Raw genomic sequence first — 17,833 nt, 5'->3', positions numbered from 1 at the left:
AACTGGGAAAGGACTTGGAGATGGAATCCTGGAATTCTGGAATTTGGATGGAATTCCCAGTTCTGACTGGGACACCAAGCAGGAACAGGGAAACCATTGGGATACAAAATTATGGAATTCTGGAATTTGGATGGAATTCCCAGTTCTGACTGACCCCAAACAGGAATTAGAAAACTACTGGGAGACAGAACCATGGAATTCTGGAATCCAGGTGGAATTCCCAGTTCAGACTGACACCAAACCAAAACCGGAAAGCCGCTGGAGATGGAATTATGGAATTCCAGAATCCAGGTGGAATTCCCAGTTCAGACCGACACCAAACAGCACCAGAAACAGGGAAAGGATTGGGAGATGGAATTATGGAATTCTGGAATGCCCAGTTCAGACTGGGACACCAAACAGCACCAGAAACTGGGAAAGGACTTGGAGATGGAATTATGGAATTCTGGAATGGTTTGGGTGGGAAGGGCCCTCCAATCCCATCCCATTCCCAGATTATTCCCAATTTTCCTTGGGCACTACCAGGGATGGAGCAGCAACACCAGCAAAGAGAATCTGGGAAATCCAGGAAATCCAGAAAATCCAGAAAATTCCCTTGGAGCACCCGGCTCCTCCTGCACGATGTCCCCACCCTCACCCTCATCCACGATCCATGAAAATTCCAAGATTTTGGATCTGATCGGCAGCTCGGATCCAAGCTGTGCTTTTTCCGCTTTTTGGGGTTTTTTGGGATTTTTTTTCCCCCAAAAACCCCTCAGGATCAGAGCTCTGCTCCTCAATACCCAAAAATTCTTATGGCAACAAGAACAATAAAATTAATTATAATTTATAATTATTTATAATTAATTATTAATATAATTTATAATTTTTTCCCCCAAAAAAACCCTCAGGATCAGAGCTCTGCTGTTAAATCCCCTAAAATTCTTATGGCAACAAGAACGATATAATTAATTACAATTTAAATTATATTATTTATATATATAATATTATATATATATAATATTATATATATATATATTATGTGTATATATATTAATTCATATATTAATTATAATTTAATTCATTAATTATTACAATTTATAATTTTTTCCCCAAAAAACCCCTTCTGGATCAGAGCTCTGCTGTTAAATGCCCTAAAATTCTTATGGCAACAAGAATGATATAATTAATCATAATTTATAATTAATTATAAATAATTTATATAATCTATAAATAAATTACTAATATACATAATAATATAATTATAATATAATATAATATAATATAATATAATATAATATAATATAATATATAGAATAGAATAGAATATACAATATATAACATATAATATACAATATATAACATATAAAATACAATATATATTATATTATATTATATTATATTATATTATATTATATTATATTATATTATATTATATTATATTATATTATATTATATTATATTATATTTTAACAACAGCATATCAAATATAATATATATAATACATTATATATAATATATATTATAATCTAATATACTATAATATAATAATTATATAATAATTTTATAATATAATAGACAAAATTAATATATAATAATTTATAAATAAATTATAATTAATTATAATTTATATTCAATTGTTGTATTCCAGAGGGTGAAGCAGCTCCCCAGGGAATTTCCACATTCCCAAAGTTCCAACAGGAATTCCGGAATATTCCACATTTCCACCCACCTGGAAAAGCTCCCTGAGCTCCCAAAATTCCCAGAAAATCCCGGAATTCCAGCATTGGGAAAAACCCTGCAATCCCCAAATTCATCCCAGGAAAAATCCCAGAAAAATCCCGGAAAATCCCGGAATTACGGCATTGGCAAAAACCCCGGAATCCCCAAATCCCTCCCATGAAAAATCTCGGAAAATCCCGGAAAAATCCCAGAATTCCGGCACTGGGAAAAACACCTGAAATCCCCAAATCCATCCCGGGAAAATCCCGGAATTCCGGCATTGGAAAAAACCCTGCAATCCCAAAATCCATCCCGGAAATATCCCAGAAAAATCCCGGAATTCCAGCATTGACAAAAACCTGGGAATCCCCAAATCCATCCTGGGAAAAATCCTGGAAAATCCCAGAATTCTGGCACTGGGAAAACCCCGGAATCCCAAAATCCATCCCGGGAAAATCCCGGAAAAATCCCGGAATTCTGGCATCACTAAATATGGGAATGGGAATAGTGGGAATGGGAATAATGGGAATGGTGGGAATGGGAATGGGAATGATGGGAATAATGGGAATAATGGGAATGGGGAATTGGGAAAGTGGGAAAAACGGGAATGGAGTGAGGAAAATGGAAATGGGAAAAGTGGGAATAATGGGAATGATGGGAATAGGGTGGGAAGAATGGGAAAAAATGGGAATAAAGGGAAAGGGGATGAAAATGGGAATAATGGGAATAATGGGAATAATGGGAATAATGGGAATAATAGGAAAGGGGATTGGAATGGGAATTTGGGAATAGGAATCAGGGGAATGGGAAAAATGGAAAAATGGGAAAAATGGGAAAGGAAAAAATGGGAATTTGGAAATGAGAAAAATGGGAAAATTGGGAAAAATAGGAATAGAAAAACTGGGAATGAGGAAGGAATTCCCAGCAAACCCAGAGCTGCCCCACCCCCAGGAAAAGCCCGGGATGTGGGGATGGGAATTTTCCCGGAATTCCCGTTTTTCCCCCCAATCCCACCTGGGCTCCGGGCGGTCGCTCAGCGGCGGCTCCAGAGAGCTGGAACGGGCTCAGGAAAATCCGGGAATGGGATTCTTGGGAATTCTCCCCACCTGCTTTCCCCCATGCCCAGGGATGGTCAGGATCCATTCCCAGGGAATTCCGGGAATTCCCTCCAATGGAATTTTTGGGACTCCACCCCCACCTCCCCCATTCCCGGGGATGTTCAGGATCCCATTCCCATGCAATTTCAGGAATTCTCTCCCATGGAATTTTCGGGAATCCACCCCCACCTCCGCCATTCCCAGGGATTTTTGGGCTCCCATTCCCAGGGAATTTTTGGGAATTCTCCCCACCCGCCATCCAGGCTCCCTCCCCCATTCCCAGGGAATTTCAGGAATTCCAGGATCCCAATCTCATGGAATTCTTTGGGAATTCTCCCCACCTGCTTTCCCCCATTCCCAGGGAATTCCAGGATCCCATTCCCAGGGATTCCCAGGGATCCCTGAGCTCAGCGGCGGCTCCAGGGCCCTGGGACCGAGATCAGGAAAATCCGGGAATGGAATTTTTGGGAATTGTAGAGGGTCCGTTGGGATTCATGGGGAATTATTGGGAATTATTAGTAATTATTGGCAACTACTAGGGATTTATTAGGAATTATTGGGAATTATTAGTAATTATTGGCAGTTACTGGGGGTTTATTGGGAATTATTGGGAATTCATGGGGTTTATTGGGGATTAAATAGGAATTATTGGGAATTAATTGGGAATTATTGGGGGTCATCAGGGATTAATGGGAATTAATGGGGAATTTTTGGGAATTATTAGTAATTATTGGCAATTACTGGGGATTCATGGGGTTTATTGGGAATTAATTGGGAATTATTAGGGGTTAATTGGGAATTAATGAGAATTCAGAGGAATTTTTTGGGAATTAATTGGGATTAATTGAGAATTATTGGGGATTAATTGGGAATTATTGGGGGTTAATTGAGAATTATTGGGGAAAATCCAGGAATGGGAGCCGCCAATGGAGAAGGGGGGCTGGGAATGATCGGGGATTAATTAGGAATTAATGGGAATTATTGGGGATTATTAGTAATTATTGGCAATTACTGGGGAATTAATAGGGAATTATTGGAATTAATAAGGATTAATTGAGAATTATTGGAGATTAATTGGGAATTATTTGGATTAATTGAGATTTATTGGGAATTAATTGGGAATTATTGGGGGTTAATGGGAATTAATTGGGAAATATTGGGGATTTATTGGGGATTAATGGGAATTCATGGGAATTAATTGGGATTAATTGAGAATTATTGGGAATTATTGGGAATTAACAGTTATTAATTGAGAATTATTGGGGATTAATTGGGAATTATTGGGAGTTAATTTGGATTGAGATTTATTGGGAATTAATTGGGAATGTTGGGAATCCCCAAGGATCCAAGCCCAAATCCCAAATCCGAGTCCCAGAATTCCTGGAATTCCCAAAATTTTGGGATTCCCAGATGATCCAACCCCAAATCCCAAATCCCAAATCCCAAACCCAAAACTCCCGGAATTTTGGGAATTTTGGGAATTCCCAAGGACACCCCAGAATTCCTGGATAATTCCCAAGGATCCAACCCCCAATCCCAATCCCGGAATTTTGGGAATTTTGGGAATTTTGGGAATTCCCAAGGACACCCCAGAATTCCTGGGATAATTCCCAAGGATCCAAGCCCAAATCCCAATCCCAGAATTCCTGAAATTCCTGGAATTCCCAAAATTCCTGGAATACCTGGGATAATTCCCAAGGATCCAACCCCAAATCCCAAACCCCAATCCCAGAACTCCCAGAATTCCTGAAATTCCTGGAATTTTTGGAATTCCCAAGGACACCCCAGAATTCCCTGGACAATTCCCAAGGACCCAATCCCAGAATTTTGGGAATTTTGGGAATTCCCAAGGACACCCCAGAGTTCCCGGGATAATTCCCAAGGATCCAACCCCAAATCCCAATCCCGGAATTCCCAAAATTCCTGGAATTCCTGGGATAATTCCCATGGATCCAACCCCCAATCCCAATCCCGGAATTTTGGGAATTTTGGGAATTCTCAAGGACACCCCAGAATTCCTGGGATAATTCCCAAGGATCCAACCCCCAATCGCAATCCCGGAATTTTGGGAATTTTGGGAATTCCCAAGGACACCCCAGAATTCCCTGGACAATTCCCAAGGATCCAACCCCAAATCCCAATCCCAGAATTCTGGGAATTTTGGGAATTTTGGGAATTCCCAAGGACACCCCAGAATTCCTGGGATAATTCCCAAGGATCCAAGCCCAAATCCCAATGCCGGAATTCCTGAAATTCCTGGAATTCCCAGGGTAATTCCCGTGGATCCAACCCCAGATCCCAAATCCCAACCCCAGAACTCCCGGAATTTTGGGAATTTTGGGAATGTTGGGAATTCCGGGCTCAGGATACACCAGGTGTGCGCAGGCGCCTCCGGAGGCTCCGCCCACAGGAATTCCTGGGAAACGGGAAAAAAACCCAACGGGAATGGGGATGGAACCTTCCGGAATGGCCCCTCTGGAATGGCCCCCTGGAATGTTCCGGAATGTTCCCTCCGGAATGTTCTGGAATGGCCCAAGGGGATCCAAAGGGATGCCAGATTTCTCAGGAGCCATCCTGGCTGATCCAAAGGCGCCAGGTGGGAAATTCCTAAATTTCCTGAATTCCTGAATTTCCTCAATCCCTGGATTCCTGAATTCTCTTTAATCCTTGAATTCCTGAATTTCCTGGATTCCCGAATTCCTAAATTTCCTGAATTCCTGAATTTCTTCAATCCCTGGATTCCTGAATTCCCAAATTCCAGAGTTTCCTGGATTCCCAGGATTCCTTGAATTTCCTGGATTCCTGAATTTCTTGGATTCCCAAGTTTCATGAATTCCCTTTTATCCTTGAATTCCTGAATTTCCTGGATTCCCTGAATTCCCAGGATTTCAAAGTTCCCTGAATTCCCTTTAATCCTTGAATTCCTGAATTTCCTGGATTCCCGAATTCCTGAATTTCCTGAATTCCTGAATTTCTTCAATCCCTGGATTCCCTGAATTCCCTTTCATCCTTGAATTCCTGAATTTCCTGGATTTCCTGAATTCCTTTAACCCTTGAATTCCTGAATTTTCTGGATTCCCTGAATTCCCAGGATTCCTGAATTTCCTGAATTCCCTTTAATCCTGGAATTCCTAAATGTCCTGAATTTCCTGGATTCTCTAATTCCTAAATTTCCTGGATTCCCAGGATTTCTGAATTCCCTTTAATCCTTGAGTTCTCTGAATTCCTGAATTTCCTGCATCCTTGAATTCCTGGATTCCATTCCCATGGTCACCCCCAGAAGCTCCCAGTTCATCCCAGTCCCTCCCAGTATCCCATTACCCCATTCCCAGTTAATCCCAGTCCATCCCAGTCCATTCCTGGTATCCCAGTATCCCATCCCAGTCCATCCCAGTTAATCCCAGTTCCCTCCCGCTCCCATCCCAATCCCTCCCTGTATATCCCAGTATCCCATTACTGCATCCCAGTCAATCCCAGTCTTATCCCAGTATCCTGTTATCCCATCCCAGTCCATTCCCAGTATCCCCTTATCCCATTCCCAGTCCATCCCAGACCATCCCAGTCCATCCCAGTATCCCATTACCCCATTCCCAGTCCGTCCCAGTCCATCCCAGTATCCCACCCCACTTAATCCCAGTTAACTCCACTTAATCCCAGTCCATCCCAGTCCATGACGGTTAGTCCCAGTTCCCTCCCAGTACCTCCCAGTCCCATCCCAGTCCGTCCCAGTTCCCTCCCAGTACCTCCCAGCCCCATCCCAGTCCCATTCCAGTCCGTCCCAGTTCCCTCCCAGTCCATCCCAGTCCCATTCCAGTCCCATCCCAGTCCGTCCCAGTTCCCTCCCAGTCCATCCCAGTCCCATTCCAGTCCGTCCCAGTTCCCTCCCAGTACCTCCCAGTCCCATCCCAGTCCGTCCCAGTTCCCTCCCAGTACCTCCCAGTCCCATCCCAGTCCGTCCCAGTCCATCCCAGTCTCATCCCAGTCCATCCCAGTCCCATCCCAGTCCCATCCCAGTCTCATCCCAGTCCCATCTCTACTAATCCCAGTATCCCAGTCCCATCCCAGTCCATTCCCAGTATCCCATTATCCCATCCCAGTCCGTCCCAGTCCATCCCAGTCCCATCCCAGTCCCATCCCAGTCCGTCCCAGTCCATCCCAGTCCCATCCCAATCCGTCCCAGTCCGTCCCAGTCCGTCCCAGTCCCATCCCAGTCCCATCCCAGTCCATCCCAGTCCATCCCAGTCCCATCCCAATCCGTCCCAGTCCCATCCCAGTCCATCCCAGTCCCATTCCAGTCCGTCCCAGTTCCCTCCCAGTACCTCCCAGTCCCATCCCAGTCCGTCCCAGTTCCCTCCCAGTACCTCCCAGTCCCATCCCAGTCCGTCCCAGTCCATCCCAGTCTCATCCCAGTCCATCCCAGTCCCATCCCAGTCCCATCCCAGTCTCATCCCAGTCCCATCTCTACTAATCCCAGTATCCCAGTCCCATCCCAGTCCATTCCCAGTATCCCATTATCCCATCCCAGTCCGTCCCAGTCCATCCCAGTCCCATCCCAGTCCCATCCCAGTCCGTCCCAGTCCATCCCAGTCCCATCCCAATCCGTCCCAATCCGTCCCAGTCCGTCCCAGTCCCATCCCAGTCCCATCCCAGTCCGTCCCAGTCCATCCCAGTCCATCCCAGTCCCATCCCAGTCCGTCCCAGTCCATCCCAGTCCATCCCAGTCCCATCCCAGTCCGTCCCAGTCCATCCCAGTCCCATCCCAGTCCCATCCCAGTCCGTCCCAGTCCGTCCCAGTCCATCCCAGTCCGTCCCAGTCCATCCCAGTCCCATCCCAGTCCGTCCCAGTCCGTCCCAGTCCCATCCCAGTCCATCCCAGTCGGTCCCAGTCCCATCCCAGTCCCATCCCAGTCCGTCCCAGTCCCATCCCAGTCCGTCCCAGTCCCATCCCAGTCCCATCCCAGTCCGTCCCAGTCCCATCCCAGTCCCATCCCAGTCCCATCCCAGTCCGTCCCAGTCCGTCCCAGTCCCATCCCAGTCCCATCCCAGTCCATCCCAGTCCCATCCCAGTCCCGTCCCAGTCCATCCCAGTCCATCCCAGTCCGTCCCAGTCCCATCCCAGTCCATCCCAGTCCGTCCCAGTCCCATCCCAGTCCATCCCAGTCCATCCCAGTCCCATCCCAGTCCCGTCCCAGTCCATCCCAGTCCATCCCAGTCCGTCCCAGTCCCATCCCAGTCCCATCCCAGTCCGTCCCAGTCCCATCCCAGTCCCATCCCAGTCCCATCCCAGTCCGTCCCAGTCCGTCCCAGTCCGTCCCAGTCCGTCCCAGTCCCATCCCAGTCCGTCCCAGTCCGTCCCAGTCCCATCCCAGTCCGTCCCAGTCCGTCCCAGTCCATCCCAGTCCCATCCCAGTCCATCCCAGTCCCATCCCAGTCCGTCCCAGTCCATCCCAGTCCCATCCCAGTCCATCCCAGTCCCATCCCAGTCCGTCCCAGTCCGTCCCAGTCCCATCCCAGTCCATCCCAGTCCCATCCCAGTCCGTCCCAGTCCGTCCCAGTCCATCCCAGTCCCATCCCAGTCCGTCCCAGTCCGTCCCAGTCCCATCCCAGTCCATCCCAGTCCCATCCCAGTCCGTCCCAGTCCGTCCCAGTCCATCCCAGTCCCATCCCAGTCCGTCCCAGTCCGTCCCAGTCCCATCCCAGTCCATCCCAGTCCCATCCCAGTCCCATCCCAGTCCATCCCAGTCCCATCCCAGTCCGTCCCAGTCCGTCCCAGTCCCATCCCAGTCCATCCCAGTCCCATCCCAGTCCATCCCAGTCCATCCCAGTCCCATCCCAGTCCCATCCCAGTCCCATCCCAGTCCATCCCAGTCCCATCCCAGTCCGTCCCAGTCCGTCCCAGTCCATCCCAGTCCCATCCCAGTCTGTCCCAGTCCGTCCCAGTCCGTCCCAGTCCATCCCAGTCCGTCCCAGTCCATCCCAGTCCCATCCCAGTCCCATCCCAGTCCGTCCCAGTCCGTCCCAGTCCATCCCAGTCCGTCCCAGTCCATCCCAGTCCCATCCCAGTCCCATCCCAGTCCGTCCCAGTCCGTCCCAGTCCCATCCCAGTCCATCCCAGTCCCATCCCAGTCCCATCCCAGTCCATCCCAGTCCCATCCCAGTCCGTCCCAGTCCGTCCCAGTCCCATCCCAGTCCATCCCAGTCCCATCCCAGTCCATCCCAGTCCATCCCAGTCCCATCCCAGTCCCATCCCAGTCCGTCCCAGTCCGTCCCAGTCCCATCCCAGTCCGTCCCAGTCCCATCCCAGTCCATCCCAGTCCCATCCCAGTCCGTCCCAGTCCGTCCCAGTCCCATCCCAGTCCGTCCCAGTCCGTCCCAGTCCATCCCAGTCCCATCCCAGTCCGTCCCAGTCCGTCCCAGTCCCATCCCAGTCCATCCCAGTCCGTCCCAGTCCATCCCAGTCCCATCCCAGTCCGTCCCAGTCTGTCCCAGTCCCATCCCAGTCCGTCCCAGTCCCATTCCAGTCCGTCCCAGTCCCATCCTAGTCCATCCCAGTCCCATCCCAGTCCCATCCCAGTCCATCCCAGTCCATCCCAGTCCCATCCCAGTCCGTCCCAGTCCATCCCAGTCCCATCCCAGTCCGTCCCAGTCCCATCCCAGTCCGTCCCAGTCCCATCCCAGTCCCATCCCAGTCCCATCCCAGTCCCATCCCAGTCCATCCCAGTCCCATCCCAGTCCGTCCCAGTCCGTCCCAGTCCGTCCCAGTCCATCCCAGTCCGTCCCAGTCCCATCCCAGTCCCATCCCAGTCCGTCCCAGTCCCATCCCAGTCCGTCCCAGTCCCATCCCAGTCCCATCCCAGTCCGTCCCAGTCCGTCCCAGTCCCATCCCAGTCCCATCCCAGTCCCATCCCAGTCCGTCCCAGTCCGTCCCAGTCCCATCCCAGTCCGTCCCAGTCCGTCCCAGTCCGTCCCAGTCCATCCCAGTCCCATCCCAGTCCGTCCCAGTCCGTCCCAGTCCCATCCCAGTCCGTCCCAGTCCCATCCCAGTCCATCCCAGTCCCATCCCAGTCCATCCCAGTCCCATCCCAGTCCGTCCCAGTCCGTCCCAGTCCGTCCCAGTCCATCCCAGTCCGTCCCAGTCCCATCCCAGTCCCATCCCAGTCCGTCCCAGTCCCATCCCAGTCCGTCCCAGTCCCATCCCAGTCCCATCCCAGTCCGTCCCAGTCCCATCCCAGTCCATCCCAGTCCCATCCCAGTCCGTCCCAGTCCGTCCCAGTCCCATCCCAGTCCGTCCCAGTCCGTCCCAGTCCATCCCAGTCCCATCCCAGTCCGTCCCAGTCCGTCCCAGTCCCATCCCAGTCCATCCCAGTCCGTCCCAGTCCATCCCAGTCCCATCCCAGTCCGTCCCAGTCCGTCCCAGTCCCATCCCAGTCCGTCCCAGTCCCATCCCAGTCCGTCCCAGTCCCATCCTAGTCCATCCCAGTCCCATCCCAGTCCCATCCCAGTCCGTCCCAGTCCATCCCAGTCCCATCCCAGTCCCATCCCAGTCCATCCCAGTCCCATCCCAGTCCATCCCAGTCCCATCCCAGTCCCATCCCAGTCCGTCCCAGTCCATCCCAGTCCCATCCCAGTCCGTCCCAGTCCCATCCCAGTCCATCCCAGTCCCATCCCAGTCCATCCCAGTCCGTCCCAGTCCCATCCCAGTCCGTCCCAGTCCGTCCCAGTCCATCCCAGTCCCATCCCAGTCCATCCCAGTCCCATCCCAGTCCATCCCAGTCCGTCCCAGTCCCATCCCAGTCCCATCCCAGTCCATCCCAGTCCCATCCCAGTCCATCCCAGTCCCATCCCAGTCCCATCCCAGTCCGTCCCAGTCCCATCCCAGTCCCATCCCAGTCCCATCCCAGTCCGTCCCAGTCCGTCCCAGTCCCATCCCAGTCCATCCCAGTCCGTCCCAGTCCATCCCAGTCCCATCCCAGTCCGTCCCAGTCCGTCCCAGTCCCATCCCAGTCCGTCCCAGTCCCATCCCAGTCCATCCCAGTCCCATCCCAGTCCGTCCCAGTCCGTCCCAGTCCCATCCCAGTCCGTCCCAGTCCGTCCCAGTCCATCCCAGTCCCATCCCAGTCCGTCCCAGTCCGTCCCAGTCCCATCCCAGTCCATCCCAGTCCGTCCCAGTCCATCCCAGTCCCATCCCAGTCCGTCCCAGTCTGTCCCAGTCCCATCCCAGTCCGTCCCAGTCCCATTCCAGTCCGTCCCAGTCCCATCCTAGTCCATCCCAGTCCCATCCCAGTCCCATCCCAGTCCATCCCAGTCCATCCCAGTCCCATCCCAGTCCATCCCAGTCCCATCCCAGTCCGTCCCAGTCCCATCCCAGTCCGTCCCAGTCCATCCCAGTCCCATCCCAGTCCCATCCCAGTCCATCCCAGTCCCATCCCAGTCCATCCCAGTCCCATCCCAGTCCCATCCCAGTCCGTCCCAGTCCATCCCAGTCCCATCCCAGTCCATCCCAGTCCCATCCCAGTCCATCCCAGTCCCATCCCAGTCCATCCCAGTCCGTCCCAGTCCCATCCCAGTCCGTCCCAGTCCGTCCCAGTCCATCCCAGTCCCATCCCAGTCCATCCCAGTCCCATCCCAGTCCATCCCAGTCCGTCCCAGTCCCATCCCAGTCCCATCCCAGTCCATCCCAGTCCCATCCCAGTCCATCCCAGTCCCATCCCAGTCCATCCCAGTCCGTCCCAGTCCCATCCCAGTCCGTCCCAGTCCGTCCCAGTCCATCCCAGTCCCATCCCAGTCCATCCCAGTCCGTCCCAGTCCGTCCCAGTCCGTCCCAGTCCATCCCAGTCCCATCCCAGTCCCATCCCAGTCCCATCCCAGTCCATCCCAGTCCGTCCCAGTCCCATCCCAGTCCGTCCCAGTCCGTCCCAGTCCATCCCAGTCCCATCCCAGTCCATCCCAGTCCCATCCCAGTCCATCCCAGTCCGTCCCAGTCCCATCCCAGTCCCATCCCAGTCCATCCCAGTCCCATCCCAGTCCATCCCAGTCCCATCCCAGTCCATCCCAGTCCGTCCCAGTCCCATCCCAGTCCGTCCCAGTCCGTCCCAGTCCATCCCAGTCCCATCCCAGTCCATCCCAGTCCGTCCCAGTCCGTCCCAGTCCGTCCCAGTCCATCCCAGTCCCATCCCAGTCCCATCCCAGTCCCATCCCAGTCCATCCCAGTCCGTCCCAGTCTCACCAGCTCAGCCTTGTGGGCGATGCTGCCGCAGCCGCCGGGGCCGTTCCCGGGGTAATGCCCGGAATTCCCGGAGCTGTTCCCGGAGCTGCCGCAGGCCAGGGCCTGGCTGATCATGGAGACGCTGCGGGCCAGGCTCAGCTTCAGCACCGGGTCCTGGCGACGGCAACGGAACCGCGATCAGCCAGGCCCGGAACCGGGATCGGGACCAGCCGGGTCGGGATCGGCCCGGAACCGGAACCGGGATCGGGATCAGACCAGAACCGGGATCGAGATCAGCCCGGAACCGGAACTGGGATCAGCGGGATCGGGATCAGCCCAGAACCGGGATCAGGATCAGTGGGATTGGCCCAGAACCAGGATTGGGATTGGCCTGGAACCCGGATCAGGAACAGCCCAGAACTGAGATCAGTGGCATCAGCCCAGAACCGGGACCGGGATCAGCCCAGAACCGGGACCGGGATCAGCCCAGAACCGGGACCGGGATCAGCCCAGAACCGGGATCAGGATCAGCCCAGAACCGGGACCGGGATCAGGATCAGCCCAGAACCGGGATCAGGATCAGGATCAGCCCAGAACCGGGATCAGGATCAGGATCAGCCCAGAACCGGGACCGGGATCAGCCCAGAACCGGGATCAGGATCAGCCCAGAACCGGGATCAGGATCAGCCCAGAACCGGGATCAGGATCAGCCCAGAACCAGGATCAGGATCAGCCCAGAACCGGGACCGGGATCAGCCCAGAACCGGGATCAGGATCAGCCCAGAACCGGGATCAGGATCAGCCCAGAACCGGGACCGGGATCAGGATCAGCCCAGAACCGGGATCAGGATCAGGATCAGCCCAGAACCGGGACCGGGATCAGGATCAGCCCAGAACCGGGATCAGGATCAGGATCAGCCCAGAACCGGGATCAGGATCAGCCCAGAACCGGGATCAGGATCAGGATCAGCCCAGAACCGGGACCGGGATCAGGATCAGCCCAGAACCGGGATCAGGATCAGCCCAGAACCGGGATCAGGATCAGGATCAGCCCGGAACCGGGACCGGGATCAGGATCAGCCCAGAACCGGGACCGGGATCAGGATCAGCCCAGAACCAGGATCAGGATCAGCCCAGAACCGGGATCGGGATCAGGATCAGCCCAGAACCGGGATCAGGATCAGCCCAGAACCGGGATCAGGATCAGCCCAGAACCGGGATCAGGATCAGGATCAGCCCAGAACCAGGATCGGGATCAGCCCGGAACCGGGATCAGGATCAGCCCAGAACCGGGATCAGGATCAGCCCAGAACCGGGACCGGGATCAGCCCAGAACCGGGACCGGGATCAGCCCAGAACCGGGATCAGGATCAGCCCAGAACCGGGACCGGGATCAGGATCAGCCCAGAACCGGGATCAGGATCAGGATCAGCCCAGAACCGGGATCAGGATCAGGATCAGCCCAGAACCGGGACCGGGATCAGCCCAGAACCGGGATCAGGATCAGCCCAGAACCGGGATCAGGATCAGCCCAGAACCGGGATCAGGATCAGCCCAGAACCAGGATCAGGATCAGCCCAGAACCGGGACCGGGATCAGCCCAGAACCGGGATCAGGATCAGCCCAGAACCGGGATCAGGATCAGGATCAGCCCAGAACCGGGACCGGGATCAGGATCAGCCCAGAACCGGGATCAGGATCAGCCCAGAACCGGGATCAGGATCAGGATCAGCCCAGAACCGGGATCAGGATCAGCCCAGAACCGGGATCAGGATCAGCCCAGAACCGGGATCAGGATCAGGATCAGCCCGGAACCAGGATCGGGATCAGCCCGGAACCGGGATCAGGATCAGCCCAGAACCGGGATCAGGATCAGCCCAGAACCGGGATCAGGATCAGCCCAGAACCAGGATCGGGATCAGCCCGGAACCGGGATCAGGATCAGCCCAGAACCGGGACCGGGATCAGCCCAGAACCGGGATCAGGATCAGCCCAGAACCGGGACCGGGATCGGGATCAGCCCAGAACCGGGATCAGGATCAGGATCAGCCCAGAACCGGGATCAGGATCAGCCCAGAACCGGGATCAGGATCAGCCCAGAACCGGGATCAGGATCAGCCCAGAACCAGGATCAGGATCAGCCCAGAACCGGGACCGGGATCAGCCCAGAACCGGGATCGGGATCAGCCCAGAACCGGGATCAGGATCAGCCCAGAACCGGGATCAGGATCAGGATCAGCCCAGAACCGGGATCAGGATCAGCCCAGAACCGGGATCAGGATCAGCCCAGAACCGGGACCGGGATCAGGATCAGCCCAGAACCGGGATCAGGATCAGCCCAGAACCGGGATCAGGATCAGCCCAGAACCGGGACCGGGATCAGGATCAGACCAGAACTGGGATCAGGATCAGTGGGATTGGCCCAGAACCAGGATTGGGATTGGCCTGGAACCCGGATCAGGAACAGCCCAGAACTGAGATCAGTGGCATCAGCCCAGAACCAGGATCGGGATCAGCCCAGAACCGGGACCGGGATCAGCCCAGAACCGGGACCGGGATCAGCCCAGAACCGGGATCAGGATCAGCCCAGAACCAGGATCAGGATCAGCCCAGAACCGGGACCGGGATCAGCCCAGAACCGGGACCGGGATCAGCCCAGAACCGGGATCAGGATCAGGATCAGCCCAGAACCGGGATCAGGATCAGGATCAGCCCAGAACCGGGATCAGGATCAGCCCGGAACCGGGATCAGGATCAGCCCAGAACCGGGATCAGGATCAGGATCAGCCCAGAACCGGGATCAGGATCAGCCCGGAACCGGGATCGGGATCAGCCCGGAACCGGGATCAGGATCAGCCCAGAACCGGGATCAGGATCAGGATCAGCCCAGAACCGGGACCGGGATCAGGATCAGCCCAGAACCGGGATCAGGATCAGCCCAGAACCGGGATCAGGATCAGCCCAGAACCGGGATCAGGATCAGGATCAGCCCAGAACCGGGACCGGGATCAGCCCAGAACCAGGATCAGGATCAGGATCAGCCCAGAACCGGGATCAGGATCAGCCCAGAACCGGGATCAGGATCAGCCCAGAACCGGGACCGGGATCAGGATCAGCCCAGAACCAGGATCAGGATCAGCCCAGAACCGGGATCAGGATCAGGATCAGCCCAGAACCAGGACCGGGATCAGCCCAGAACCGGGACCGGGATCAGCCCAGAACCGGGATCAGGATCAGCCCAGAACCGGGACCGGGATCAGGATCAGCCCAGAACCGGGATCGGGATCAGGATCAGCCCGGAACCGGGACCGGGATCAGGATCAGCCCAGAACCGGGACCGGGATCAGGATCAGCCCAGAACCGGGACCGGGATCAGCCCAGAACCGGGATCAGGATCAGCCCAGAACCGGGATCAGGATCAGCCCAGAACCGGGATCAGGATCAGCCCAGAACCAGGATCAGGATCAGCCCAGAACCGGGACCGGGATCAGCCCAGAACTGGGATCAGGATCAGCCCAGAACCAGGATCAGGATCAGGATCAGCCCAGAACCGGGATCAGGATCAGCCCAGAACCAGGATCAGGATCAGCCCAGAACCGGGACCGGGATCAGCCCAGAACCGGGATCAGGATCAGCCCAGAACCGGGATCAGGATCAGGATCAGCCCGGAACCGGGACCGGGATCAGGATCAGCCCAGAACCGGGACCGGGATCAGGATCAGCCCAGAACCAGGATCAGGATCAGCCCAGAACCGGGATCGGGATCAGGATCAGCCCAGAACCGGGATCAGGATCAGGATCAGCCCAGAACCAGGATCGGGATCAGCCCGGAACCGGGATCAGGATCAGCCCAGAACCGGGATCAGGATCAGCCCAGAACCGGGACCGGGATCAGCCCAGAACCGGGACCGGGATCAGCCCAGAACCGGGATCAGGATCAGCCCAGAACCGGGACCGGGATCGGGATCAGCCCAGAACCGGGATCAGGATCAGGATCAGCCCAGAACCGGGATCAGGATCAGCCCAGAACCGGGACCGGGATCAGGATCAGCCCAGAACCGGGATCAGGATCAGGATCAGCCCAGAACCGGGACCGGGATCAGCCCAGAACCGGGATCAGGATCAGGATCAGCCCGGAACCGGGACCGGGATCAGCCCAGAACCGGGACCGGGATCAGCCCAGAACCGGGATCAGGATCAGCCCAGAACCGGGACCGGGATCAGGATCAGCCCAGAACCGGGATCAGGATCAGTGGGATTGGCCCAGAACCAGGATTGGGATTGGCCTGGAACCCGGATCAGGAACAGCCCAGAACTGAGATCAGTGGCATCAGCCCAGAACCAGGATCGGGATCAGCCCAGAACCGGGACCGGGATCAGCCCAGAACCGGGACCGGGATCAGCCCAGAACCGGGATCAGGATCAGCCCAGAACCGGGATCGGGATCAGCCCAGAACCAGGATCGGGATCAGCCCAGAACCGGGACCGGGATCAGCCCAGAACCGGGACCGGGATCAGCCCAGAACCGGGATCAGGATCAGCCCAGAACCGGGATCAGGATCAGCCCAGAACCGGGATCAGGATCAGGATCAGCCCAGAACCGGGATCAGGATCAGCCCGGAACCGGGATCAGGATCAGCCCAGAACCGGGATCAGGATCAGGATCAGCCCAGAACCGGGATCAGGATCAGGATCAGCCCAGAACCGGGATCAGGATCAGGATCAGCCCAGAACCGGGATCGGGATCAGCCCGGAACCGGGATCAGGATCAGGATCAGCCCGGAACCGGGACCGGGATCAGGATCAGCCCAGAACCGGGATCGGGATCAGGATCAGCCCAGAACCGGGATCAGGATCAGCCCAGAACCGGGATCAGGATCAGCCCAGAACCGGGATCAGGATCAGCCCAGAACCGGGATCAGGATCAGGATCAGCCCAGAACCGGGACCGGGATCAGCCCAGAACCGGGATCAGGATCAGCCCAGAACCGGGATCAGGATCAGGATCAGCCCAGAACCGGGATCAGGATCAGCCCAGAACCGGGATCAGGATCAGCCCAGAACCAGGATCAGGATCAGCCCAGAACCGGGACCGGGATCAGGATCAGCCCAGAACCAGGATCAGGATCAGCCCAGAACCGGGACCGGGATCAGGATCAGCCCAGAACTGGGATCGGGATCAGCCCAGAACCGGGATCAGGATCAGCCCAGAACCGGGATCAGGATCAGGATCAGCCCGGAACCGGGACCGGGATCAGGATCAGCCCAGAACCGGGACCGGGATCAGGATCAGCCCAGAACCGGGATCAGGATCAGCCCAGAACCGGGATCAGGATCAGCCCAGAACCGGGATCAGGATCAGGATCAGCCCAGAACCGGGATCGGGATCAGGATCAGCCCAGAACCGGGATCAGGATCAGCCCAGAACCGGGATCAGGATCAGGATCAGCCCAGAACCAGGATCGGGATCAGCCCGGAACCGGGATCAGGATCAGCCCAGAACCGGGATCAGGATCAGGATCAGCCCAGAACCGGGATCAGGATCAGCCCAGAACCGGGATCAGGATCAGCCCAGAACCGGGATCAGGATCAGCCCGGAACCGGGACCGGGATCAGGATCAGCCCAGAACCGGGATCAGGATCAGCCCAGAACCGGGATCAGGATCAGGATCAGCCCAGAACCGGGACCGGGATCAGCCCGGAACCGGGATCAGGATCAGCCCAGAACCGGGATCAGGATCAGGATCAGCCCAGAACCGGGATCAGGATCAGCCCAGAACCGGGACCGGGATCAGGATCAGCCCAGAACCGGGATCAGGATCAGCCCAGAA

The 17,833-nt window shown here is 55.4% G+C and overlaps 1 protein-coding gene across 8 annotated transcripts in view; it reads right to left on the bottom strand.

Moving 5' to 3' along the window:
• LOC141728024 (multiple epidermal growth factor-like domains protein 8) overlaps positions 1–17,833 on the bottom strand; it is a 109,859-nt gene that overhangs the window by 34,109 nt on the left and 57,917 nt on the right. For all 8 annotated transcript variants that reach the window (XM_074534324.1, XM_074534322.1, XM_074534317.1 and 5 more), the window contains exon 16: positions 12,025–12,177. In XM_074534324.1, the coding sequence (XP_074390425.1) occupies positions 12,025–12,177 (153 nt within the window). The remainder of the gene's footprint in view (positions 1–12,024; positions 12,178–17,833) is intronic.

Source organism: Zonotrichia albicollis, unplaced genomic scaffold (assembly GCF_047830755.1).
Source record: "Zonotrichia albicollis isolate bZonAlb1 unplaced genomic scaffold, bZonAlb1.hap1 Scaffold_83, whole genome shotgun sequence".
Taxonomy (NCBI): domain Eukaryota; kingdom Metazoa; phylum Chordata; class Aves; order Passeriformes; family Passerellidae; genus Zonotrichia; species Zonotrichia albicollis.
This window is presented reverse-complemented; position numbering and strand designations above follow the sequence as displayed.